The sequence below is a fragment of the Temnothorax curvispinosus genome, unplaced genomic scaffold (assembly GCF_003070985.1).
Source record: "Temnothorax curvispinosus isolate PA1 unplaced genomic scaffold, ASM307098v1 QBEX01000525.1, whole genome shotgun sequence".
NCBI lineage: Eukaryota > Metazoa > Arthropoda > Insecta > Hymenoptera > Formicidae > Temnothorax > Temnothorax curvispinosus.
This window is the reverse complement of record NW_020210305.1, coordinates 338,353-362,624: the sequence shown is the minus strand read 5'-3', so window position 1 is coordinate 362,624 and position 24,272 is coordinate 338,353. Positions and strand designations below refer to the sequence as shown.

Genomic DNA, 24,272 nt, shown 5'->3' with positions numbered 1-24,272 from the left:
AAATGTGAGATTAGCAATGGACGTGTAACTTCACCCAATATTTTGATCAACGTTCGTATAACCAGATTTTTTAAACCGACTAAAATATCAGTTTTTGATGGAACGCTGATTAATCATAATTGATACTTTTCGAACGATAGTATAACGAGTAATCTTTAATCGATATTAATGTAAACCGGTATTTCTCACGTAAATACATTAAACTGAATACAAATCAAGTTATCGCAAGTGATTGTTTACCATATAACTGGGCGTTCATTTATGACTTGTTCGCTCGTTGTATCATGTTATATTACTCTGTTGATATTTTCGACAAACATGAATTTGCAAACTCTTGAATCTGAAGTTGATTATATTAGCATTATATTGAATAACAACAGTTAAATAGTATATACAAGAGATATAAATGCATAGTAATAATGTAAGTAGGTATAAATTTGTTTGAAACTCGACCGGTTTTCACAAAAATCAAATTGGCTGTTGAGAAATATGTTACAATAATAATAATCTTTACAAAACACTGATTAATCTATTCTGAATTTGTGATATTCAAATGATTTGATTTTATCATTATTTGGCATTCTAAACTGCACAAACTATTAAGATTATTCTTTATACGGTCAAATATTGCTATTTACCCAGAATTTTAACGTTAAAGGCTAATTGCATTCAAATTCACATTTCTCTTCGTTACGCTGCTTCCGATGTTTTCGATGGATCCCTGACTTTCTTTACTCGCAACACAAGGAAGACGAGTTGTTAAAACTTTGTTATAAATTTTGAAGTTGGGGAAAGCGGGGAAGCGATGGGGTGATGGCGGCGAACGAAAAGAACAAACGCAACCACCTCTCATCAGAAAGTCTACTTGCTAATTATTGGAAGAAAATAAAAATTATTCTATGTATTTATTATTCATGTACTATCCCGGCTATCTCGTAACATACAAAAGCTCTTCAGTTTCAAAATATAAATCCATTATGAATATGCTTTTACGTATATACCTTGCCGTTTCATAAAAATGTTATTTACTCGCAATTTCGCATTTACCGTTGCTATAATTTAAGTATTTCTTTCATTCAGTCTGTTATCAAAAGCTCATTTTAAGTTATTTTTTTCTTATAATTTAAAAATTACAAATACTAAATGTTCTATACAGCTGACATAGAATGGATGGGGAAGGGACTGACTTTATTTACTTCATAAAATATACTACCGTCATCGTATTGGCTTCTACCGCTCTCAGAAACGAGCGCCTTTATGAAAGTATAAAAATCCATCGTCCCAATTGACGTCGGCGAGCGAGGTAATTTCGTGTTGCGTAGCGCATTTCCTTCTTTCAAAGAAAATTGCTGAAACGTTAAGTGTTTCGTTAAATTAGCTTTCTTTACGAATAATTAGTTGTAAGAAGTGGCGCTACCGGGCATAGAAACTAGTTGGGGGTCCTGAGAGTTTAAATGTAGATACGTCGGGCAGTACAGCACGAAACTAACCGCGCAAGGGGAACGCGAGGGACGCGAGTATTGCGTCCTTCAAAAGAAGTCTCCGGAAACTTAGAACTGGCATCACGTCGGTCCACATTTTTCAGGATGCCTTTCAAACGAAAATTAAGCAGGAAAAAGCTTTCTCAACTTTCCGAGTCTTATTCGTAGTAAACGTGGAAATTCGCATCTTTTTGCCATCAAGGAACTTAACTGACACTTTTCAAGACTGTATGAAAAACGCTTTGTGACGCGACGCTGTAAAATTGTTTACAAGACGATTCGAAAGTTTTATTACAAGGTCTTTTATAAGTATTCGATTTACAAGATTCTCATTGCTTTGATATTCCAATAATTTATAATTATGTATAAGTTAGAATGACAATTTTTTATATTTGGAGAAATTTATTTCTTAAGAATTAATTATTATGTAATACATATATGCAATATTAATATACATATATATAAAATTTTCTAATTTATACTTTAATAACATATATCGTACGTTCGGCTTTGTGTTAATTTTCATCATTGCTGCATTATGTTATGTTAATAATATTTTTTCTATGTAAACATTCTTGCTCTTATTGTGTGGCACGATTCATGTGGTACCGTCTGTTTCTTTCTCATTTCTGAGGATTCGGTGTAACATGTGCACAATATTAAACGCGGTCAGCTTTTCTTATTTAAGCAAACTCATTCCGCGTATAAGCCGCTCAAAAAAATGAGTTATTTATTTATTTAACCTACTTGCACAACGTATAATTGTGGGCGTTTTGTAAGTTGTATACGATATTAAATTTAGGAGACGGGACGAAAAGAAGTATCAGTGTTCGAAAAAAGTTCAAAACATAACGTAACTTAAAAGTCTCTTTTAACTTTTTACTCATATTATTATGATTTAATGAAGGGGAAGTGAATAATAAAATTATAATTGCATAAAGTTTATTACGTATATAAAAGATAAAAAATATTTATTTCAAATTTATTATAATAAAGAATGTACAATATATTACAATAAACTCACTAAAATAAATTACGATAATTATAATTTCATAATATTCATTATAATGCAGTAAAATATCACATTTTAGATAATAAATCTTTGTCCAATTTGCGAAAAATAAATGCTATAAAATATTGAAATATATCGCACCCAATTTGTAATAGCATAAAATACGAAAAAATGAGATAAAATTTACTTTGAAGACGTACAAAAAATATTACATTTTAATGCATCGGATGAAACTGCAATCATCAATCATGTTTGGAAACATATTTTTCCACGTTTTCGTAACAGTTTAATATCTAATACACGAAACACACAAGTACAGTAGTATATTTACGAACAGGTTATCAAAATGTTATAATAAATTGAATGGATGTGACGAAAGATTTACATGTCTCGTTGACGTGTAAACTTCCGCGCGGGCGTGAAAACGCGCATCGTCCGTAGTAGGTAAAGTGCCATATTTTCTCTAAAATATTACGTATAACGTGGCATATGTTCCTGATGCTTCTGAGGAGGGAAGTAACCCCGCAGAGTTTTGTTCCCATTCGCGGCTTGTAGACCCATACCCATTTCCGTATAGCCCGGAGGTACTACGTAATAAGAGCTTCATTCTGCACCAAGGAGTCGCAGCCTCCCCTCCCTCTTCTCCCTCTCTCATTCTGGTTTAATACAAACGCCATCCAAAGCTCGGCTTCCTTGCGGCTTAATAGGTCGAATCGTCGATAATCCTCACGTAACGGAGTTTCAGCAAAAAACACCGCGTTCGTTCGAGCGTGAGGGTTAGTTTGCAGAGCACCTCGTATGGGTTACGCGAAAATGGTTCAGATACGAGAGATGGGGTTGGGGTTTAATATATGTATATGTATAGATATACGTGGCCGCGCGCGTGGACGTGAGAGCTCGCGCGTGCGTGTGTTTGCGGTTGCATGCATAGTTGCGAGAGCGGTTGCGCGAGGGGAGGACGAGGGGAAATTGTCATTCGGCGGAATTGCAATTTCTCGCTGACGCGTGCTGTGCAACCTCTCGCGCGACGACTAAAAGCGAACTAATGATGCGCACTAGACTTAATGCCTTGTGTTCCTGTTCTCATTTTCCTGAAAGGTGCGAGCTGTCTGCGGGAGGTCAGCCTAGAGATGGTTCCGGAAGTGGTGCAACGTGGCGACAAGGTGATTCTGCGGTGCCATTATGATCTGGAGAATGCGCCACTCTACTCCCTCAAGTGGTACCGGGGCAAGCACGAGTTCTACCGATTCTCGCCCACCGAGGAACCATCCACCAAAGTCTTCAACATTTCTGGGATTAATGTCGACGTAAGTGACTGAACGAGATAACGTTTTACATTTATTTAGAATGAATTCTCGTATTGCTGACGTATTTTTAAGGCTGTAATCAATAATAGAACATATAATAGTATATATTATACTTTTTTTTTTAATACAATTTTATATTAAAAAATAACGTACAAAGAGAACAATTTAATTTGTCACATATGTATATTATTATTTTCTCGAGACAAATATGAAGTATAAAATTGTAAATATATATGTATAAACAAACGCATGAGTATACTTTTAGATTAACATTTTAAGTATTTTTAAGTAACACATTTTCGTCAAAGATTTTGCATAATAACATTGATTACAAAGAATTAATTTTCTTTACATAGTTTTCTAAAGTTTAAAATCTGTTAAAGTCTAAAATAAATTTGTATTTATTTATCTCTCTTAATATATTTTATAATTCTTACAAGAAAGAGCTACATTATTTATGAGTATAATTCTTGGTTAATAAAAACTGCAATACAATTTTTTCAATTGAGGATATGAATAGAATTCATTAACGTGAAAATTTTAATAACATGAACGATGTTATGAATTCCAAATGGCAAATATTTGGCGTTTAATAAACTTTATAATAAAATATAAAATGAGCCATTTCTGGTACAGATAATATATTGGTATATAATTACCAAAATGTAAATTGAAAGTGGATCGATGAGCAGTAATTTCACATATACATAGAAAATGTGATAAAATAAAATAATGTAATCCAAATATATAGATACATAATGTGCGGGAGAATATCTGGTATAAATATATCTATATATATATATGATATACATATTTGTAATGGCTATAATATAAATAATTAAATGTGCTTGAATATTTTTTACTTATTTGTTTTTTTTTCATGCGAAAGAAATATTTTCATATTTTTTTCTATTATTTTGTCAATTGGTTTTACTAATTAGACATATTAAATTACATTGTACCTTTTTTTTTAATGATATTCCACATATTGCAAATATTCCATGATTGAGGGATGACTTTTGTCGAGCGTATTTTCTTCTTAGCTTAAGATATTAAGTCTACTATAAATCCATTGATAAGAAAATGTAAAAGGATTTAAGAAAAGCATAATCGTGTTCCAATATATTCAGTATCAGCCCCACTCTTTGTGTCCACATTGATAAATCATATTAATCTTTTTCTCTTCTTTTTACCCCTTTTTTCTCAACATCTGCTATAATCCTATCCCTTTAAAACATTGATGTGAACATGCGCATCGTTAAAAAGAAGGATGCGCCCGAGATCTTAACGACCGGCCACGGATCACTGACTGGGGGAGAGAGAGGGAGGGTGGGACATTTGTTAATTGGAACACTTTTGCATGTGCCCCAACGAGTCTGCGAAACTGCGGCTATCTTTTTCAGGTCGAGCCACGCAAATCGGCGGGGGTTAGCGAACAACGAAATATGCGGTTCTATCGGATCACCGTAACGCAAACCGCAGGTTGCCGCGGTGGCGTCTCGTTAACAGCATCCTTGACCGCTGTAATCGCCGTAAAACAGTCGGGTCTACGGGTGCTTTTATCATCGCTCGAACATTTCCGTAGGCTGTTACACGCGTTGGGTGCGATGGTTTGCGGGATGGCGCGCGGCGACCGCCAATCCGGGGCTATGCCGCCTGCACACGCGCTGCGCCAAAAACAAGCCCCCTCGGTACCGTTGTGTTCCGGTATACAGCCGAATGAACGACCTGACAAACCGTGACAACGCGCCGCACGTTCCTCTGTTCCCGTTTACGTTTATCGTTTCGAAACAACGGTACACGCGCGGTCGGTTCTCCGGTGACGAACGGGAAGTAATGGCACCGCGCCGTGAGGGGTATAAAAGCTTCGATTTCGAAAAATACGTCCGTCCCCCCCTCCCCGCCCCCGTTTGTTTTCCCCAGAGGGAAGACTGCGAAAAAAATTGTTTTATTACTTGGCTTGTTCGGACTGATATTTGATTTGCTATGTGCATATTCTGGTCGGATATCTATATCGGAAATACGTTTGGCAGTATTTTGATGCGTTACCTTTACGTGGTTTGTTAATATCGCAATACTCTAGCTGTTACACCGGATATGTTTTATTTAATAAATCCTTTATATTGGGGAATGAATCGTTAGCACGCTCGCGGCGACACGTGTCCGGAGGGGGTTGGAAAAAATGATTTTCACTTCGTTGTTTTTTGCCGTGCTATATTATTTCGCGTTTACGCGATTACGATAACGTGAATTATCGTGCGGTCTCTATCAGCATGCGGAAACTTTTTGTACAACACATATTATTCTATATATGCGAGTAAAGAACACACATACACAGCTATTGTTGGGATTCTGCACGTACGCGGAAATTCTACGTTACGTATGTTGAAAGTGCTAAACATCGAGTTAACCAATTCGACTCAGCGTTTGTGGAGTCAAAGCGACGAAACATTTACGCGAGTCAACAAAGCGCCGCCGCTCAGGCAGGTGTTGCAACACAGGAATATTATGCGGTATGTTAAAAGCGCGCTCATGATGAAGTATAAAGCCCAGTACTACGCATATTAATATATTAACGTGCTTCGTTATGCGTTCCATTGCATCGGACTTCGTAAATTATTGGTATTATTGATTTTCTTTTATATTCACATTAAAAACAGCAAAATTTAGTTGACTATCTGAAATTTTGTCAAAGACAAAGAGCGAGAGTGGGCTAGCGAGCAAAAAGACCGACGTACGATCTGCGAGCGTTGACCTATTATTCCACAATGCCGTGGCCCGAAGTCGCGATAGTTCGTTCCCAATATCTATTTGCAATTCTCGACCAAACCAAGTACTGACGCTCGTTCGGGAGGTATAGATATCATGCTTTCAGCTGCATATTGACACCGTCGCAACCATTCTAGTAGGAATTCAAACAAGAATCGGACAAGTAACGATCCATAAAAAAGGCAATCTATCGCAATCGACATGTTACCGCATGATCGAATTCTTTAGATATAAAAGAAGCCGCAAATAATGACTTTGTGTCAAAGACGTGTTCTTTAAAATTACAAATGAGAGAGGAAAATGGTGATCGTTAAAATAGTGATCGCAAGTAAATTATTATTAGCTCCGGGAAATAACGGATTTAGTTTTATAACAATTGTATACTTGTATATTTTGCAGGAGAAACGCTTTTATATAATTTTACAGAGACAAAAGAAGATAGAAAGAAGAGATCTGCTGATAAATAATTACTTTCCATGATCCATCCAATTACTATCCATAATATTCCTCTTACATTCGATACATTCGATATCTTGATTGAATAATTTTGACGCTTCATTAATTTTTCATGCATATGACGGATTGCTGGCGCTTGTCCGACAGAATTGATGTTTCGCGCGAGGTTGTTATCCTGTACATTAGTAGTCTGCGAATGATCGATTCATATACGCCACAAATATTGGATATCTCGCGCGAGAGTATCAGTGTCATCGCCAGTCGGGACTCCGACTCGGGAGGAGAACGACAAGACGCTACACGTCGGAAATTATTCCCTAGGTGGCGTCGAGTGAGAGTGCTATGCTTTCATATTTATTCCTCCCGTGCGGTGTGCCGGGCTTTTGTCCTTGCTTCTGTAAAGTCAGCCGGGGACTCCGCGCCCTTGTCCGCATAAATCAACGAGAGAGAGAGAGAGAGAGCGCCGTTCACTTGCCTTTCACGCTATTTCCCGTTCGTCAAAGAACTTGCAATTCACCCTTTTTCTCGCCCCGGTCACCGGCCCATCTCCGCTTGTGCTTCTTCCTCTTTCATTATATAAGCACGGCTAATTATGCATGCTTCGTTTTGCTTATTCCGATTAAACCTTTCTTTACTTGGCTCCTATCGCCATCGCGAAGTCGCTTTATCTCTACTTCCGTTACCAGCTTGGCTTTCCGGAGCCACTTTAGTCGAGTGCCGGATAATTTCCTGATAAGGTGATTGTTCCCTCAAGTGGACCAGGCATCCTTCAACGCAATGAGAGCTATATAGGATATTCATGGAATATTTGCCGGAACAAAGAACACTGCATCTTTTTAAAAGTTTTAACTTTATGTTTATGAGAAATCTAAAAAAGTAGTCATTACCAATGAACTTAAGTATTTTTTTATATATTTAATCTTTACATATTTGATATTAAGTTAAAAAAATAATCACAAAATATATAAAATATAATGTAATACAAAATGTTATATATACGAACTAATAAAATCGCTAGCGTCAAGTCTATGTTTATTAATACGATTATAGTAATTATACAAAGCCATCGAATTACGACATGCGAATATATCTAATCTCTTCAACATGTGTAACGTCTTTCAACAAATGAGATTATATCGAATTACGTTACTCGCATGTAAATGACATTACGATTTCGCCGCGGTATAATAAGCTAGGCCGCCGCACTTGATACGCAGGTATACTTACATTCGCTCTGTACATCTTATGCGGTCGTGTGTTTCAGTCCGACAACTCGAACGAGAGCCAAGTAACGCTTCGCAATGTCGACTTTGGCCTCTCGGGTACATTCATCTGCGAAGTTACGGCAGACGCGCCGACCTTCTCCACGGCCTCCGTCTCGAAGAATCTCACCGTAGTATGTAAGTACATGCCCTACGGTATTATCCGGTATCACGAAACTCCGTACATGTACAAGACAGACTGCCACTCTTCCGTTATCTAGGACCGTGGCTTTACGCACGAGCGAATTAGGCGAGAGCTTCAAAAGTCTGAAGTTTTATTTTTGTTATACTACGTCAGATAATTCAAGCGTACAAGGAACTGGTGCTTAATTGTAACGGTTCTAACATTCTCACGATATTTTTGAGTGAGTATGTATGCGGAGGTACAAAATTAAATTTTTAATAAAAATGGACTAATTTGTTTTACAAAATATTAAAATATGGATTTGTGATGAACAATTAAAAATTACACAATTTTTCCGCGAGTCTTGTAAAATTTTTTTAAACTTTTAAATTTAAGTCTATATTTGTATACTTATATATGCTTTTGCACAAAACTGAGAGAGCGGTAATATTTTTACCTCAATTGAGTAAGCTAAAAAGCAGTATAATGTTCCAGTTTCTATGTGAATATGAATTTTATAAAATTACGGGCGATACGTAATTAGAGTTGACATAAATGCTTTCATATATATTTTTTGGCGTATTTTGTGAAAATTTCTTCTGAGAGCAATTAACCCATAGAAATGCTTTGTTTATTCAGTTGTATTAACCCTAAGTGCGTCAGCTTTGCATATATATGCAAAGCAACTTTTCGATGGTCCGTGCACCTTCCTTTATAAACTTCGAACTGAAAACGCGTGATTTTGCACATTTGTAAAGGGTCTTTGTAGGTGAGAAAGTCCAGAAGGGCCTTTCCATCTATAAAGGATTCAAGTTAATAAAAAAGAATTTTTTAAATATTTTTTTAAGATTTTTTAAGCAGTCATTATTTATTTAAAAACTTCTCAGAATACTATAAAAAATTGCGCATTTAAGGATTAAAAACGAAGTTTTGTCCCGTTTTTTGCATACGCAGTTACTTTTTTCTCGAATAAAATGAAATAAATGAGAAAATAGTTATAATATTTTTTATTATATAATTCCTAACTTTTAAATTTCAACAAATAATTACTATCGTTTATTTTTATCTTTTATAAATTGAAATATGTTGAATTTTTAGAAAATTTTATCTCGCTTATTGTGAAACATTCTATTGTTTGAGTCGGTATGTTTGATACATTTATATGTGTAAAAAAAGTATTGCAAAATCAATTTTTAAAATCTTAGTGTGCTACGCTTTTATTTGTAGTTCTCTGATTTCAATATAGTTTTATTTGAAAAACAGTAATACGATAAACATTTTTTTAAATTTTTTATAACGAAAAACGGTAATATACGATACCGTTTTTCGGTATCGTATTACCATGCTTTTTTAAATTGTACAATAACAATATTGTTAAGATGTCAATATTATAGAAACAATTCAATTTAATATATACACAATATTAGGTATATCGAGCAGTGAAATCACGCAGCGACATTATTTGTGCTAATCCTTCTGTCACAATAATTTATATTCGACGTTGCAACGTCGTAAGTTGAAGTACTCAAAGAGATATGCATATATCCCTACAATACAGCTGGCAATGAAAGTTCCCTCGTCATCGTTATTAACTCTGTCGCGTTTGATCCGTCTATTCTATTGAATCTGATCCGTGTGTCGTCCTCTTTGTCGCTGAATTGATATCAGTTTAGTCGTTCAGTGCAATATATATGTGGCCAAACAGTATCTCATTCTGATCTGCATATATTGTGCATGTATATGTATATGGGAATTCATGATTTTTCTGTAGAATTATAAATAATGATATCTAAATCTAAAGTATTAGTTAAGAAAATGATATTACAATATTTATTTATATGTATATGGTTATAAATTTGTTATACATTTCAAAAATTCGAATTTAGGACAGTATGATGAACTATAGTTGGCGAAATTCCATTTCGGACAGTCATATATGATGCGCAGAATTAGAAGTTTTGTCGTTCATTAAGGAAATTAGTTTATTATTGCGTCATCAGCAGGGATGTAATTTATCGAAATTTAAAAGTTAAACTCGCGTAATTAAAAGTATGTCGCTTTGCATTCCATAGATAATCGTGTCGCAAACTCATCAATAAAGTGAATTCCAAATCATTCATTTAATAACTTATAAGTGACGGATTTTATAACGCATATTAATCAAGTTGTTTACCATACAGCGTGTAAATGTTGCAAAATATTGCATATTAAAATGACGTTATAAAAATATAATTACACGTGTTAGCTATTTATAAAATCACTTCTTATATTAAAGTAAACGTGCGCTATTTTGGTCCGATAAACAACCGATATCGATAAAAAGGAAGCGGTAAGAACCTAAGAGTTAAGTGTATAATAAATTTGATACTCATTTAATTTAATTTATTTTTCATATATTTCAATTATTCAAATATTCAAATATTTGGTAATATTTTATTTATATTCACAAGTTGAACATCTCGAATGGTATGATATATGTATAACGATGGAGTTTTCTCAAGATTCATTACATGAAATACAAAATTATCTTAAAAATTTCTTAAGCGTCTCACACACATACATGTATATATTTTGGACAGCGAATTTTGAAAAAGCAATGTTTGCTTTTAAATATTTAATTTTTTTATTTTCTTTACTTTCACTGATTAATCTTATTTCGAGATTGTATTTTTCAATTTGTCTTATTATATAGTTGAAAGAATTCAGTCACTAGAATAACACACGGAGAGAATTTTCTCTTAAAATTTACCCTGAAATCATGGTAGTTGTGGGACAACATGTATACCACCAAGAATTTTATGCGAGCTATTCTGATTAATATTTACCATAATAAAAAATATTAATATCTATTACATTGAATTATAAAATATGTTTGATTAATTTTACTAAAATATATCTAAGAAATTTCAATAACTTTTTAAAATTTACCAATCTGCTTGGTAATTTTTATCACGTTGTTTGTAAAATGTCTTTTGTATATTTTAAAAATTCCTTGGTTGCCAAGTTGTCCCAAGTTTGTAGTGAATTTAAGGGTAAAATATAACAAAAAATTCTCTCTGTACACCGATTAGATTTACGAACATCTGGGAATTCTCACTTTGGTGTTTGCGATATTGGATTTAAGGACTTGCGATTTATTCAAAGATGAGCGACCGCGAGATAGTAATTTCGCCATATATCTGTCTGCTGAGCTTTTTAAATCTTCCTGCTATAAGTTACCAGCATTGTCGGGACTGCTAGATGCTTTCTACAAAATCCTCTCCTTCCTGTAAACTTGCAAAAATCGAAGATTTTCACGATGCGATGTAGCATTAGGGAACGCGCGAATTGTACGTCGCGGAGAGACACATTTTGCAAGGCAAAAATCGAGACTCTCGAAGCACAGTTGAAAAACTTTCGCACGCGTATGTTTGCACAGTTGCGCATCCTTTATACTACGCATAAAGCTCGCAATGCACGGAACGTATTCTCTTGTTAGACTTTTTGTACACTGCTGCGCGTGTTACACTATTTGCTGTGGCACTGCTCTGCGCTTGTTACAAATTGTTACATAACAGAACATTATCACACAAATGGCAAAGTCGAAATATACAGAGATACAGATTTCTCAGAATTTTTAATTCGTTATTACAATTTAATTAGTGAACCATTTACAATATATTGTTAATTGTCCTGTGTTGTATAATATTTATACTATCATCTCTATAGGAATCGGTCTTAAATGGACGTGCGTAAAATTATTTACAAGTTAAATATTATTACTTAAATTTCTTCTTTTTTTATAAGTATTCAATGTCAATGTTTTAATATAATAATTATCTATTTTTTTTAAATAAAAATATAAATGGTGAAAATCGTAAAAGGGATTTTCTATGATATACAAAGATTGTATGAACAATCAAAATGGCGATAATAATCATATGACTTACTTTTATGCAGCCTGAAATCATTAGATATATTTCTTGTATTGGTATCTTCTATTCTTATTAAATTATTTATTATGAAGTGAACCCTTGAACATAATTTTCTTTACTATGTGCATAAAAGTATAGTTGCAAATATTTGCAAGTCTTTCTTGTATAGCTTCATCTTTCCACATTTATTTTATCAAAATTAAAAATAGCTGTGTTCTTTTTGCGCCTGCATTCTGCTTCGGTTAGCGGAAAATGATTCAATATTTTTATTATATTCAAGAATTTTATTTCCCTACGCGCTGCATACTTTTTTATTTTCTCCAGCTAGCAGGTTTAATAAACGTGGCATACGCAATTTTAGCTTTTTTACGATGTAACGAGGCTATATGTTAATTAGAAAACAGTTATTGTTTGTAAAAGGGTTTTGTTTGGTTCAATATTGCTATATATTTTACGCGTGTATTATCATACTCTGCAGGTTGTATTATACTTAAAATTTATTTGCTTTCCGAAAAACAATTTAAATATACAGATGTATGATGACTTTTTACAGTTATGGGTAACAATTTTGCCAGTATTTTTCCGCGAATATTATGCGATGAATTCGAGCGATGAAATTGACGTATTTTTTTCTTATCGCGGCTGGGCAGACTAGGAATTCAGGCGAAAAGTTATTTGAATAGAATTTATATGTCAAAATTACGAAACTATTCTTGGAATATATGTACTATCATTTCCTGCTTCGGAAGGAGAAGAATTTATCTCGCAATTCTATATATCGAAAGGATTCAATGAACGGTCTGTAACGTCTTAAAGTGCGACGGTATACGATTCTATTGCGTAAGATGCTGGAAAAATGCTTAATATCAGAAATGCTATGCTTCCTCTCGTCTCTCTTGCATCTTTTGCTTATAATGGAAGCAGAATGCTGAGTTTGGCAGTATATTTCACGTTCTGTAATAATACATCAATTGCGCACAATGCGCGTTGAAATTAAGAATAATTTGCGTAACGTGCTCGATGAATGCAATCGTGTCATATGATTTAGTTATTTATGCGTATAATACTTGTGTAAATTTGAATTAGTACGAGTAGGTATAACATTGTGGCACTGTCCCTTGATAGAGTGGTATATAGCAATAGCAAAGTCGCATAAACTCGTGAACGGTATATTACTGAATTACCTAACTATACGCGAGCATTGTACCGTAAGTGTACACAACATCGTGAGTAATACGGTGCGCACTCCATCACTTCATTATTTTATGTCCGAGCTATGCTATTTCTAGAAAGCATTCCATCAGAAAGAAATTTCTCCGGAAACCTTGTTAGAAATGAAACGTTGGATCCTTTGAAATTACATAACGCTGTCAGGCGAAGCAATTCAGACATTTTTTTTTTGTAATCGCGTTACGTGATAGATGTATAGATTGTTTCGGACATCGTGTCTTTCGTCTGAGTAACTTTCTAATATTTATTTAATCTGTAACGAATCTCAAATCAATGTTTTTCTAACAGTTAAGAAAGCAATATATTTCTCACATAATTTCTGAATTCTTAAGACTTAATATCTTGGCAATTAAATTTGCAAGCTAAACTTTTGCTAACAGTAAAATTTACTTGAAATTAATCTCGGAACAAGAATATATCTTTGCGTTCTTGTAAACTTAATTCTCTAAACATTTTTAATTGTCAATGCTAAACATTGTTTTACGAGTCAAATTGATACATCTTTATGAAATTATTGTAGTAAACTACAAAATTAGATGAATCTATATCACATATATTTATGCTTATGCTAATTTATGTAAATTAATTTTGACATGTATACATTACTGAATGTATAATTATTGCGTAATTAACATTACTCATGTTGGAACACATGTGTCATACAAAAGTTATGATTATTATTGATATTTACTCTCTAGTTGTGACTGTATGATGGTGACTGTATGGTTGGTGCGTTTATGCGCTTGTAACTTTCACGAGTATTTCAAAGCAGTAAATATTTGAGATTGCAATCAGTTTTAGGAGCTAAATTTCTGCTCGTTAAATTTGAACAATTAATCCTTCGACATCAGATGGTTTAAATATCAGCGTTGATGAAAATTAAAATTCCTAAGAAAATCAAATTTATGTAGAAATTAATCGATTTCAGATTTGTCACACAACGAATACACAATTAAAAAAGATGGCAGAAATATATAATAGTAAAGAATTTATTATTGCAGTAGATAAATTCGAAACTTTTGTTTTGTTTTACATATATTATACATATATTAGAATACTTTAAATGTAGATAACAGACTAATTTTTATTGAGTTTCTTTTAGTTAATTTGGATTTTTTTTTTTTACAATAAAAATATATGATTTATTATTTTTTAATCATTTATTTATGACGACAATATTTCTCAGTAATACGAAATGCTACGTAAGATGTACCGTAAAACGTAATATTCCACTTAACGCAAAATCGCTTTTGGAAAATCTTGTACAATTTCATTTTATACAAGGTGAAGTTGCTTATCAAGAAAATTGCGCATGTATGTTAATAACGAAATTTCTACGTATTCGCGCTCTTACGCTCTAATATTCTCATGAATGTAAAATAGAGTCAGACCTTAATATAACGCTCGAGAATAGTGAACACTATATCGAAATCGCTTGTAATTCTGCTTAAGCACGTTCCTCTCAATGCACCGACAAATGCATGATTGAATCGTCTCACACAAATTCTCACCTCTGAATTTTCATTCAGTTTTGTTCTCGCAAATTTCCAAGATATTTTTTCCACGTAGAAACGCGTTAAAATACGTTATTGTTGAAAAATGTTTGATTGTACTTTGTGTATAGAAATTCTATAGCAGTTCTTTCATTATAACGTCGAATAAAATATCCATTAGGAATTTACGTTGTTACATTACGTTATCCAGCGCATAATACTTTTATTGGAAGCGCTTAATTAAATTTTCTCTTTTTCAATAACGGTTTTTGTAAAATGTTTTAAAACAAAAATAAATTTAAATATAAGATTTAATTTTTTGCCTTACATAATGTGCAATATTAAGTAGATTTACTGCTGAAATTGTTTTAAATTTGGAAAATAAAAGATATAGAAATATTTCTCTAACACACAGAAACATCCGATAAAATGTTACATAGATCGAAGTTTTATAACATGATCTAATTTACACTGTGTTAATGTTTTTTCTTGCAATATTAATTAGTTAGTACATGTAAAAGGTATTTTTAAATAATATCAAAGCAAGAGTTTTACGCCAATTAACTGTTATACCGAGGTACTATCGTCATTTTAATTGAAGATATGCGTCACGTTTAATTGGCACAGTCTTTTCATTTACGGGAACATATGGGACGGTAGTCATCAAAAATTTCTATATGTGGTAGTATGTCATTCCAACTTTGAAATTGACTTCCGATAAGCGGAGAACAAGATTGATGATCGAATGATGCGCGATGGCTGTCGAAATTTCTGGCAACCGTTGGCCATTTCAATCTACAAAATTCAAGGATCAGTCATATCATCCAATATCCCAACCATCAAACGCAGGCGAATGCATTTATATAAAATGTTTTGAAAATGTTTCGCAGTGATAGCAAATAAAAACTTTTGTAAATATATTAACTTAGAATAACACTTTATTCACAATTATTTGTGAATGAAACAATTCAGTGCATCTTTTTGTGAAGGGACCGTTCTAAATTAGTCTACTTTAAAATTTAGACTATTTGCAGATAATCTGTTTTTATATTCCGAAGCAAGGATAGAGAGGTTCTTATTTATTTTCGTCACCTTTATATCAAATATTTACGACAATAACGCTTCATTGATTTACTGTAATTAATTGGTTAAAAACGAGACTACGTTATATGAATTTTATCCATTTATCGGTTTATTACTTTCTATATATAAATGTCCTCTAGTGTTGGAAAAATCTTCTTTTTTCATTTTATAACTATTGCCCAGCCATTCTTATCTTTTCTTTTTAGTAGGATAAGATACTTCGGATTTTATCTTTTGCTCCGTCTATTCCCGGTGCTTCTCTGTCAAATATTTAAAGGTTTCTTCTTTTTCATCGAGTTGCTGTAAATGTATCACATCTATTTTTCAGCAGACAGAGTCTTCGTAAAAAACTTGCCTCCATTGTTTTATTTTTACTCTTTATTTTAATTCTGATACTGTCTAGACTCTAGCTACATTATTCCGATCAATATTTTCCTATATATTTTTTCATCTAAGATGATTACCGAATTTTCGTGCAAGACTGATAGACACTTGGAAAAAATATTCAACGCGATGGTAGTGATTTGCGAAGAATCCATTTCTACCATACAATCTTCCATCGATCACGATGGTGTCCGCAATTCGTTACGATTGGCAGAGACATGATATCTGCGGATCACTTTCTTTATTAGTGGCATTCGAATCCAGACAGAGAATCTCTGGATAAGTAGAACTATCTGCAGCTCGGAAAGGATATGCATTTCATATTTTACGATAGCATCGCAAGATGTTCATAGAGTAAACGAATCTTGTCCCGGTGCAGTTTTCACGTTCTTAAAGGAAAATTGTATTCTCACTTGAATTTTCCTGAACGTTACCTCCCTTCGTTGATATCGATTTTCTCTTGTCATAACGGCAGCGTAGCATAACGTGTTAGAATTTGTACTGCGGATAGAAGCGCAGTAATAAATCGATATCAAAAGACTTAATCGAAAAATTTACTTAAATAGGACAAGGAAAACTCAGCACAAAATAGATAGACTTCTTTTATGTCACAGTAAAAGTTTCATCACGTAATTCTGCGATATCTGACGGTCGCGCGTTATTTTTTTTCTTTTACTCTTCATTCTGTTACTTTTTTAATGAAAGTTCAAGGAAAAGTACAAGTCATAATTATGAATTTTTTTACAACAATAGACAGTAATAAAGCTTTCGTTAATAAGAAGAAAATAAAGTTGAAAATTTCTCGCGCACGATAATATGCTACGTCATGTAATTTTCGTTATATCATAATTCATCAGGAATACTTAATATTTATATTCGAACAACGATTTAATTTACTACGAAACAAAGGGAGTTCCGAGTTCTACATTGTACTTTTTCTGAATCTCTCAGATTTTCTATTTAAGCGTTTTTTTTCTTCGTACAATAAGGACTGATATTAAATATCAGCCATTCATGAATTCCCGTTCGCATTGCGCGAGGAGAATAGCGATTGTTTCGGTATCTTTATCATGCTTCTTTATCGATTTTTGCACCTTGCTCGATGCTATTCATTGACGGGACGTGGCAACGTAACCGAGATTCGATTAATCGTTCTATCGTTTTACGAGTCGTCGGTTTATCGGCGCCTCGAGCTGATCTTAGGAGACTTCACGGTTATTCCTTTCACTTGACTTACCAGCAATAGCTTCCGGTTTCATCTCAAGTACGTTGGCTTCGTGTGTGCTTTGCTGTATAAAGCACACATATACGAAGTCCGTATAGTTAAGAATGTGAGAAAAATCCAAGTTGAGAGGATACTATAACGCGTTATCGAAGTGAATCGATTGAGAATCTCGAAACATCTTCTATATTTATCATAATATTATTATTAGAATAAAGAGACGACGGCGCTGAAAATCATTAAGATATTGGAGCCAAGTATAGAACAACTTCTAACAAATTCTCGATTCAGCATATAATGAATGAATTGACGTCCCGTTTTTATTACGATTTTGTTAATACCGTCAAACTTAGTTTTCATTAAATAATTTTAACTCTATAAATATATGACACGCGAGAGATATTTGCAGATTTCATGGCATGCATGTTTAATTTTCTCGCTTTAATGAGTCCAGTCTATTTATTTCAGGTATTATTGAGAAATGTCTATTAATAGAAAAACATGTAACACTGAAATCTGTTTGATTCGAATTTTTAAATTATTCAAAGAATTAAATTATGTATTGTAATACGGGCTCGATGAATGTCTGACTAAATACGCCACATTAAAATGTGATAATAAGCTCTTTTAATATGGGCACAAGTTAGCCTGAATGTATGAATTGCGGATCACTGATTAGCATATGGTGAAATGAACGGCGATGATTTTCCAGCAGCATTCCATGCTTGGAAATTAATCGAGGTCGACATATACATATACTTCTCACTTCAAATCGGCATATTTTAATAAAATAAACGCAATTAAAATGATTTTTTAAATATAATCCACGTATAATTTTTATTATAATTTTGCTGTCATTATGCATAATTATGCATAATGAATGCATTCTATACATGTATAATGGGCAAGTAAAGATCTTTTCTGCGGTGTAAATACGCGTAAAAAACATTTGTAGATTTTTTTTATTATTTCTGAGTGAAGCATGCAGCGAACATTTAATATCTTTAGACGCTCTGGACCTTTTGATAGCTCAGTGATAAAGTTCAAGTGCTTTGTAAATTGACGATCCGTTTCCAGCGCATCCAATTTCTCCAAAAGTATTTGTACAACGAACGAAATTGAAATCTGTATGTAACGCGTATTTGGACATTTATACGTATAAACATCAAATCGGCAATAAATTCAAATAATTGCTGTTGCGTTATACATTATTTAAGAATGACATTTATACATGTAACATGTAATTAGGTAGTATAGTGATGATTGCGTTTAAACAAAATTACATCAACAATTTTGATGATAATTATTTTTTCAATTGTTGAATTTGTAAGAGATTCTCGTTTTACATCCGAGATACACGTGTATGTTTGGAATTTTTTTTTTTTTTAATTAGATTACTTCGGCGTGTTACGTTCGGCGTTTCCTGTTTCAAGTATCACGACGATTAGTGAATTTCCAATACAAAGTTTGCTTTATTACTTCACACAGGTCCGTTATCTGTGCGGCGGCAATAGCCGGTTCTATTCACGCGGACACTTCATTTTGCTGCAGAACAAACAAGCTTTTAATCACAGTTTCAGTTTGCAGCTATTGTCTTTGCAGTGCAATGCCCCGCGTTTACCCGATTCGCGCTATACCAACGGCAAAATCAATATCCACGTACCGCGTTTAATATTTTTCCACGGTTACGCGTTCGTAACTGCCTTCTGAGGATGGCGTCGCTTGGATTACGCAATACACGTACCCCATTGTACTCCGCGGAAGCGCATAAAGCTGGCGACATAACGGGGTCTCCTCATTGGCGCTTGAATATTGGATAAGTTCGGCGGGCGAGCACGGGGAAACGGAGCGATTACGGCGCCCGCACCCCCCGCGTACCGCTGTGCCGCCCGCGCCGCCGTGCACGAGTTTCGTCGACAATGACTATAAGAGAGACCCGCGAAATTATTATGTTTCAGTTCTGCCCCGTGAAGAGCCCGTTATCGTATCGGAACGCGATCGCTACGACCCGGGAGACATGTTGAGGGCAAATTGCAGCTTGCCACCCTCCAAGCCACCGGTTCACCTCTCATTCACGCTCAACAGCAGGCCGGTAAGTGATGCCTATCGACACGATTGTCGTATTATCGAATCACGGAGTGAGAGAATATGTGTTAGCGAGATTGGCTTCCGGCATTATACTCGCGGTTGTATGGCACAATAGAATCGAATTTGACCTTTTCGAAGAGGAAAGCTACTGGAATAAATAACGGGCGAAATTTAAACGCGCACCAAGTTTCTTGAGAGAAAAATCTGTTGTCTTGGTTTATTTATTATCGAACGGATTTATACTACGTAACAATCAACTTGAAAGTGTGATAACTTTTAACGATCAGTTTTGCTGCCTTAAATATCTATTACGTAGACGTTAATTCCATTTGTTTGACTCGATGGGAAATCAGCCAAGTGTAAAAACATGCAAACGTTGAAATGTACACGTTATAAAAATACTTGGAGTCGTTTGAATCTCTTTTTTTTTTATTTTTGTCAAACGGCCCACTTAACAGCTGCACCTCTTTTTTTTTAGCTTCATACCACTCAATCGGAATCCGCTTTTCTCACATCTTTTCGCTTGAAATGGGTCCTTTTATAAAAATTGTTAAATCGAAGACTATTTGCTCTTACCACCCTATGAAACTCGTAAGCCTCATTGAAGGTGCACAGGATTTCGATATCGATTTTCAATTTACGGAATGTATGTGTCTACATAGCTGCTATTATCATCGTCGCCAATGTTTATTGTAGTAGGAAACTCCTCTAACCGTTCGGAAAGGAGATCATTTCCGCACGTTACTATTTTCCCTTTATCGTCGAAATCACGCGCTCGAAATGGGTTCCATTTATTACCGGCTTTTAACTGATGTGCACAGGAATTTGCATAGTCCTACTATACGAGGGCACATTTTAGAGCTCAATTTAGTCAGGAAATAATTCCGGCGCAAGAACGTTGAGGAATCCTGGCGTTCGAGCTTAACGGAGAGGCGCATTGACAGACATTAAAGAGATTAAGTAAACCCTTTGTCCCGCGAAAATGTATACAGTAATATGCGTATCGTCTGTTTTGGCAATCCGAGTTCTTATACCGAGATTGAGGTCCTGTACGGAATTAGAGCGCGGATGATTAAGTCTTACCCGAACGCCTCGCGTTGTCGTTTCCAAGGGAAAAGGTTGACGAAAAGGTTTCATCAAACACGGGATAAGAGAATTTGAATAATGCGGATAATCCGTGCAAAAGCCGCCAGGAGCACCGAACGAAATATACTAATAATTGCGATACGAGGAAAAATGTTGTCGAGTAAACTTTTGCCGAGCGAAACGCAGCGGCACGGGCACGGGCCTCCGGGCGATGCATTACCCATAATCTCCGGGGACGTCGCGGGGATCTCATTAGCTGATACAGCTAAATGCAAAATGAAATCACGGTCCACGGCTTGATCGTTCACGGAAATCCGGAATTCGCCATCAACTTTGATCGAACAGCATTTCGCTGCTGACGCGTCTAAATTATCTCGTACTTTTAAACGATAGAAACATTTCTATTCTGCTAGCGCATTTCACCTTGATTGTCATTACGCTTAGGTAAAAAGAAAAATAAAACTTTCGTCTTCTAACGTAATTGGCTGACCGGCGATGTTGATTATCGAATATTTTGCGATATCTAAATTATATAAATCATCTTTTACTTAGGCAAATATTTAATAATTTGGAACAATCAATTTTTTGAAGATTGTTTTCTAACATTATTCCATAAAAGTTTTTAATGCTGTTTACGCGTCATAATTATACCTCTAGATATAGGTTTATCTACGTATTTACTTTGGTCGCTTCAATCGAGATAATCGAGATGATAGCAAATCGTAAATTTTTTTGTAAAATTGTAACGATATTATCTTCCCGGATGCACGGCGTGATAGTAAAAAGCCCCGAAAATACGAATCGCGGAGAAATCAACCGTGGGTTTCATGGGATCTGGGAAATTAGTATCGCGTATATATATATACATATAAGTGCGAGTAACGAAGGAACAGCGCCGACGAGGGCGGCGAGGGGGTAGTAACGAATTGCTCAGGTCAGGAACAACCGGGTCGGTCTGCTAGCTTCTTACGGCTAACGTCTTGTCGAGAAACTCGTCGAATTTGCAGGGAACGTTTCTGAGAGCGTGGAAGATATCTTGTCGCGGAAACAACGGTTTCTTACGGCCGGGGCGTTGCCAGTACAAGTTTACTCGCGCCGGAAAAAGTAGTTTGCCCCCAGGAAAAACTTTTAGGTAGTTGATCTCTTGCTGAAAAGATTTATTTTCCGATTTATTCGTCGAAAATCTTTTTAATTGTTATTTCAATTATTATTACGATGTAACTTCAATATTTGTTAATAAATACTATGTATTTACCATATTTATTACTAAATAAGTAATTGTGCAAATACGTAGCATCACATTCGGTTGTAGTTACGGTTGTAGTACACGACAAATTGTTTTATATCTTGCGCTGCTAAATTTCTTGTTGAAAAAAGAACATTTTTTAGTTTTCTTTTCAATTTCGTGGATAATTATATCTTGGATACATTAAAGCTAATCGAATTTTAATATCACTCGACAGTAATTTTATGATTAAAGATTGAAGATATATCGCAGAATAAGAAAGTGTAATCATATAAAATAATTTTTGCTAATACATATTTAGGCATCTATAATTTTTTGTCTTGTAATATTATTACATATATGATAAATATACATCAAATTGTTTATTAATTATTAATTATTATTATGATACATTATAATGATAGATAATATTCGCATATACATATATTTGCGACACACAATATGCGTATTTCCGATATCCAATGCGGACGTTGAAAATCACATTATCAGTATCTCGGTATATGTAATAAAATGACAACAAGACTCTTCCTGCCGATAAGTGCATTTTAAATTTTAGATGAATGAAAATAGAAAAGCGACTATAATTGATATGCTGTTATACTTATCAGTTTCCTGTTTTTCACGATGTGACGCAAATGTAGATGTAACATACGCCAGAATATCTTTGATAATACGGAAATTGATAAATTACGTTTTCAATTACATGACATACCGCAAAAGAGACAAACGGTTTAACTCTGGCTTGTATATAATTGCGAATATTTATCATTAAATATTTATTATTTTATCATTAAGTAACACACTGTAACACTCGTATATATCGTGTATAATAAATCTCTTTTAACTGTACTAATATTAAGCATACCGAATGCGCTTGGAAACTTTTAATTGTAATAGTTCACGCAACATACTCGTATTTTCTGGTAAACTTCATCCCAATAATAGTTGGTGTTTACATCGTGTACATTTCGCGGCTTGATATTCCCAAGGTTAATCTGCGCACCGGCACGAATAAATTTTGCGCAACTGACGTGCGCTCTTACGCAGATACCAATATATGCAGTTGTTATCCTTTAATACTTTATAGCCCGACATCGGCGCTAGATCATGCGTGATATCGCTTATTCTATTGTACATTCGCAAAGTGCACGTATGAGGCAACGAGAATGGAGTGTTTGGACACTCTCGCATTCGGTATATAAACCGATATAACTCCTATAAGGGCCAGTTTCACCAACGTCGGTTAACTGTAACCTTCGGTTAAACTCACTCTTCGTCTCTTTCTAAGGGGGCAGTTAAAAAGAGATGAAGAGTGAGTTTAATCGAAGATCACAGTCAACCGACGTTGGTGAAATTGGCTCTAAGAGACAAGAGATATAAAAAGCGCAAAAGAAGTACAAAGTGTACTCCTTGTCTATATCTTACATTCACAACGTACGATACCGATCATGTTCTCACCACGTCATGTGATATGATACATTATATGTATTTATATATAATCACATAGGTATATTGATTTTTTGAAGTGGTCATATTTGAAAGGCGCACGTCAACCGCCTGTAATTATCGACATATTAATTTTTGCATATTTTCCAGGAGCTTCACGAGATCAGATTTGGTTCTATTCCCCTTTCTTTATAGATTTTAATCCTGAATTATTTCGTTCAGATATTTCTACGATTATGAAAGAGTTCTCTCTCCACGCTTTATTTCCACCACATCTTTCTCTCTCTTTTTTTTTTACCCCTCGCATCATCCATACGAGATTTACACGACCGTGAAGAACAACCTATCGGAATATCCATGTATTACTCGATAATATGGGCGGGATTTGTTATTTGAGTGAGATTTATTGTGGTTTTATGCGTCGCTCGACACGTATAACCGCGCTATCAAGCCTGGCAATGGCAAATTACGACCTCTCTGAAATATCTGTTTGATGCTCCCCGCTTTTTGCTCCCGTGATTTCGTTTTTAATGAATTTGTTGGATATTTTGCCGCGGAAAGATTAATGTTCGGTCTTCCCGATTTTATTCGCCGTGCGGATCAGTGCTTCAGCTTTCAACTTAAATTCGGATCTTATTTAACGTGTTAATTTGCGCTTTTACGTTTACA

General features: G+C 34.6%; 1 protein-coding gene across 2 annotated transcripts in view; it reads left to right on the top strand.

Moving 5' to 3' along the window:
* LOC112454891 (platelet endothelial cell adhesion molecule-like) overlaps positions 1 to 24,272 on the top strand; it is a 138,102-nt gene that overhangs the window by 74,583 nt on the left and 39,247 nt on the right. For both annotated transcript variants that reach the window (XM_025016523.1, XM_025016529.1), the window contains exons 2-4: positions 3,592 to 3,800; positions 8,290 to 8,425; positions 19,696 to 19,829. In XM_025016523.1, the coding sequence (XP_024872291.1) occupies positions 3,592 to 3,800; positions 8,290 to 8,425; positions 19,696 to 19,829 (479 nt within the window). The remainder of the gene's footprint in view (positions 1 to 3,591; positions 3,801 to 8,289; positions 8,426 to 19,695; positions 19,830 to 24,272) is intronic.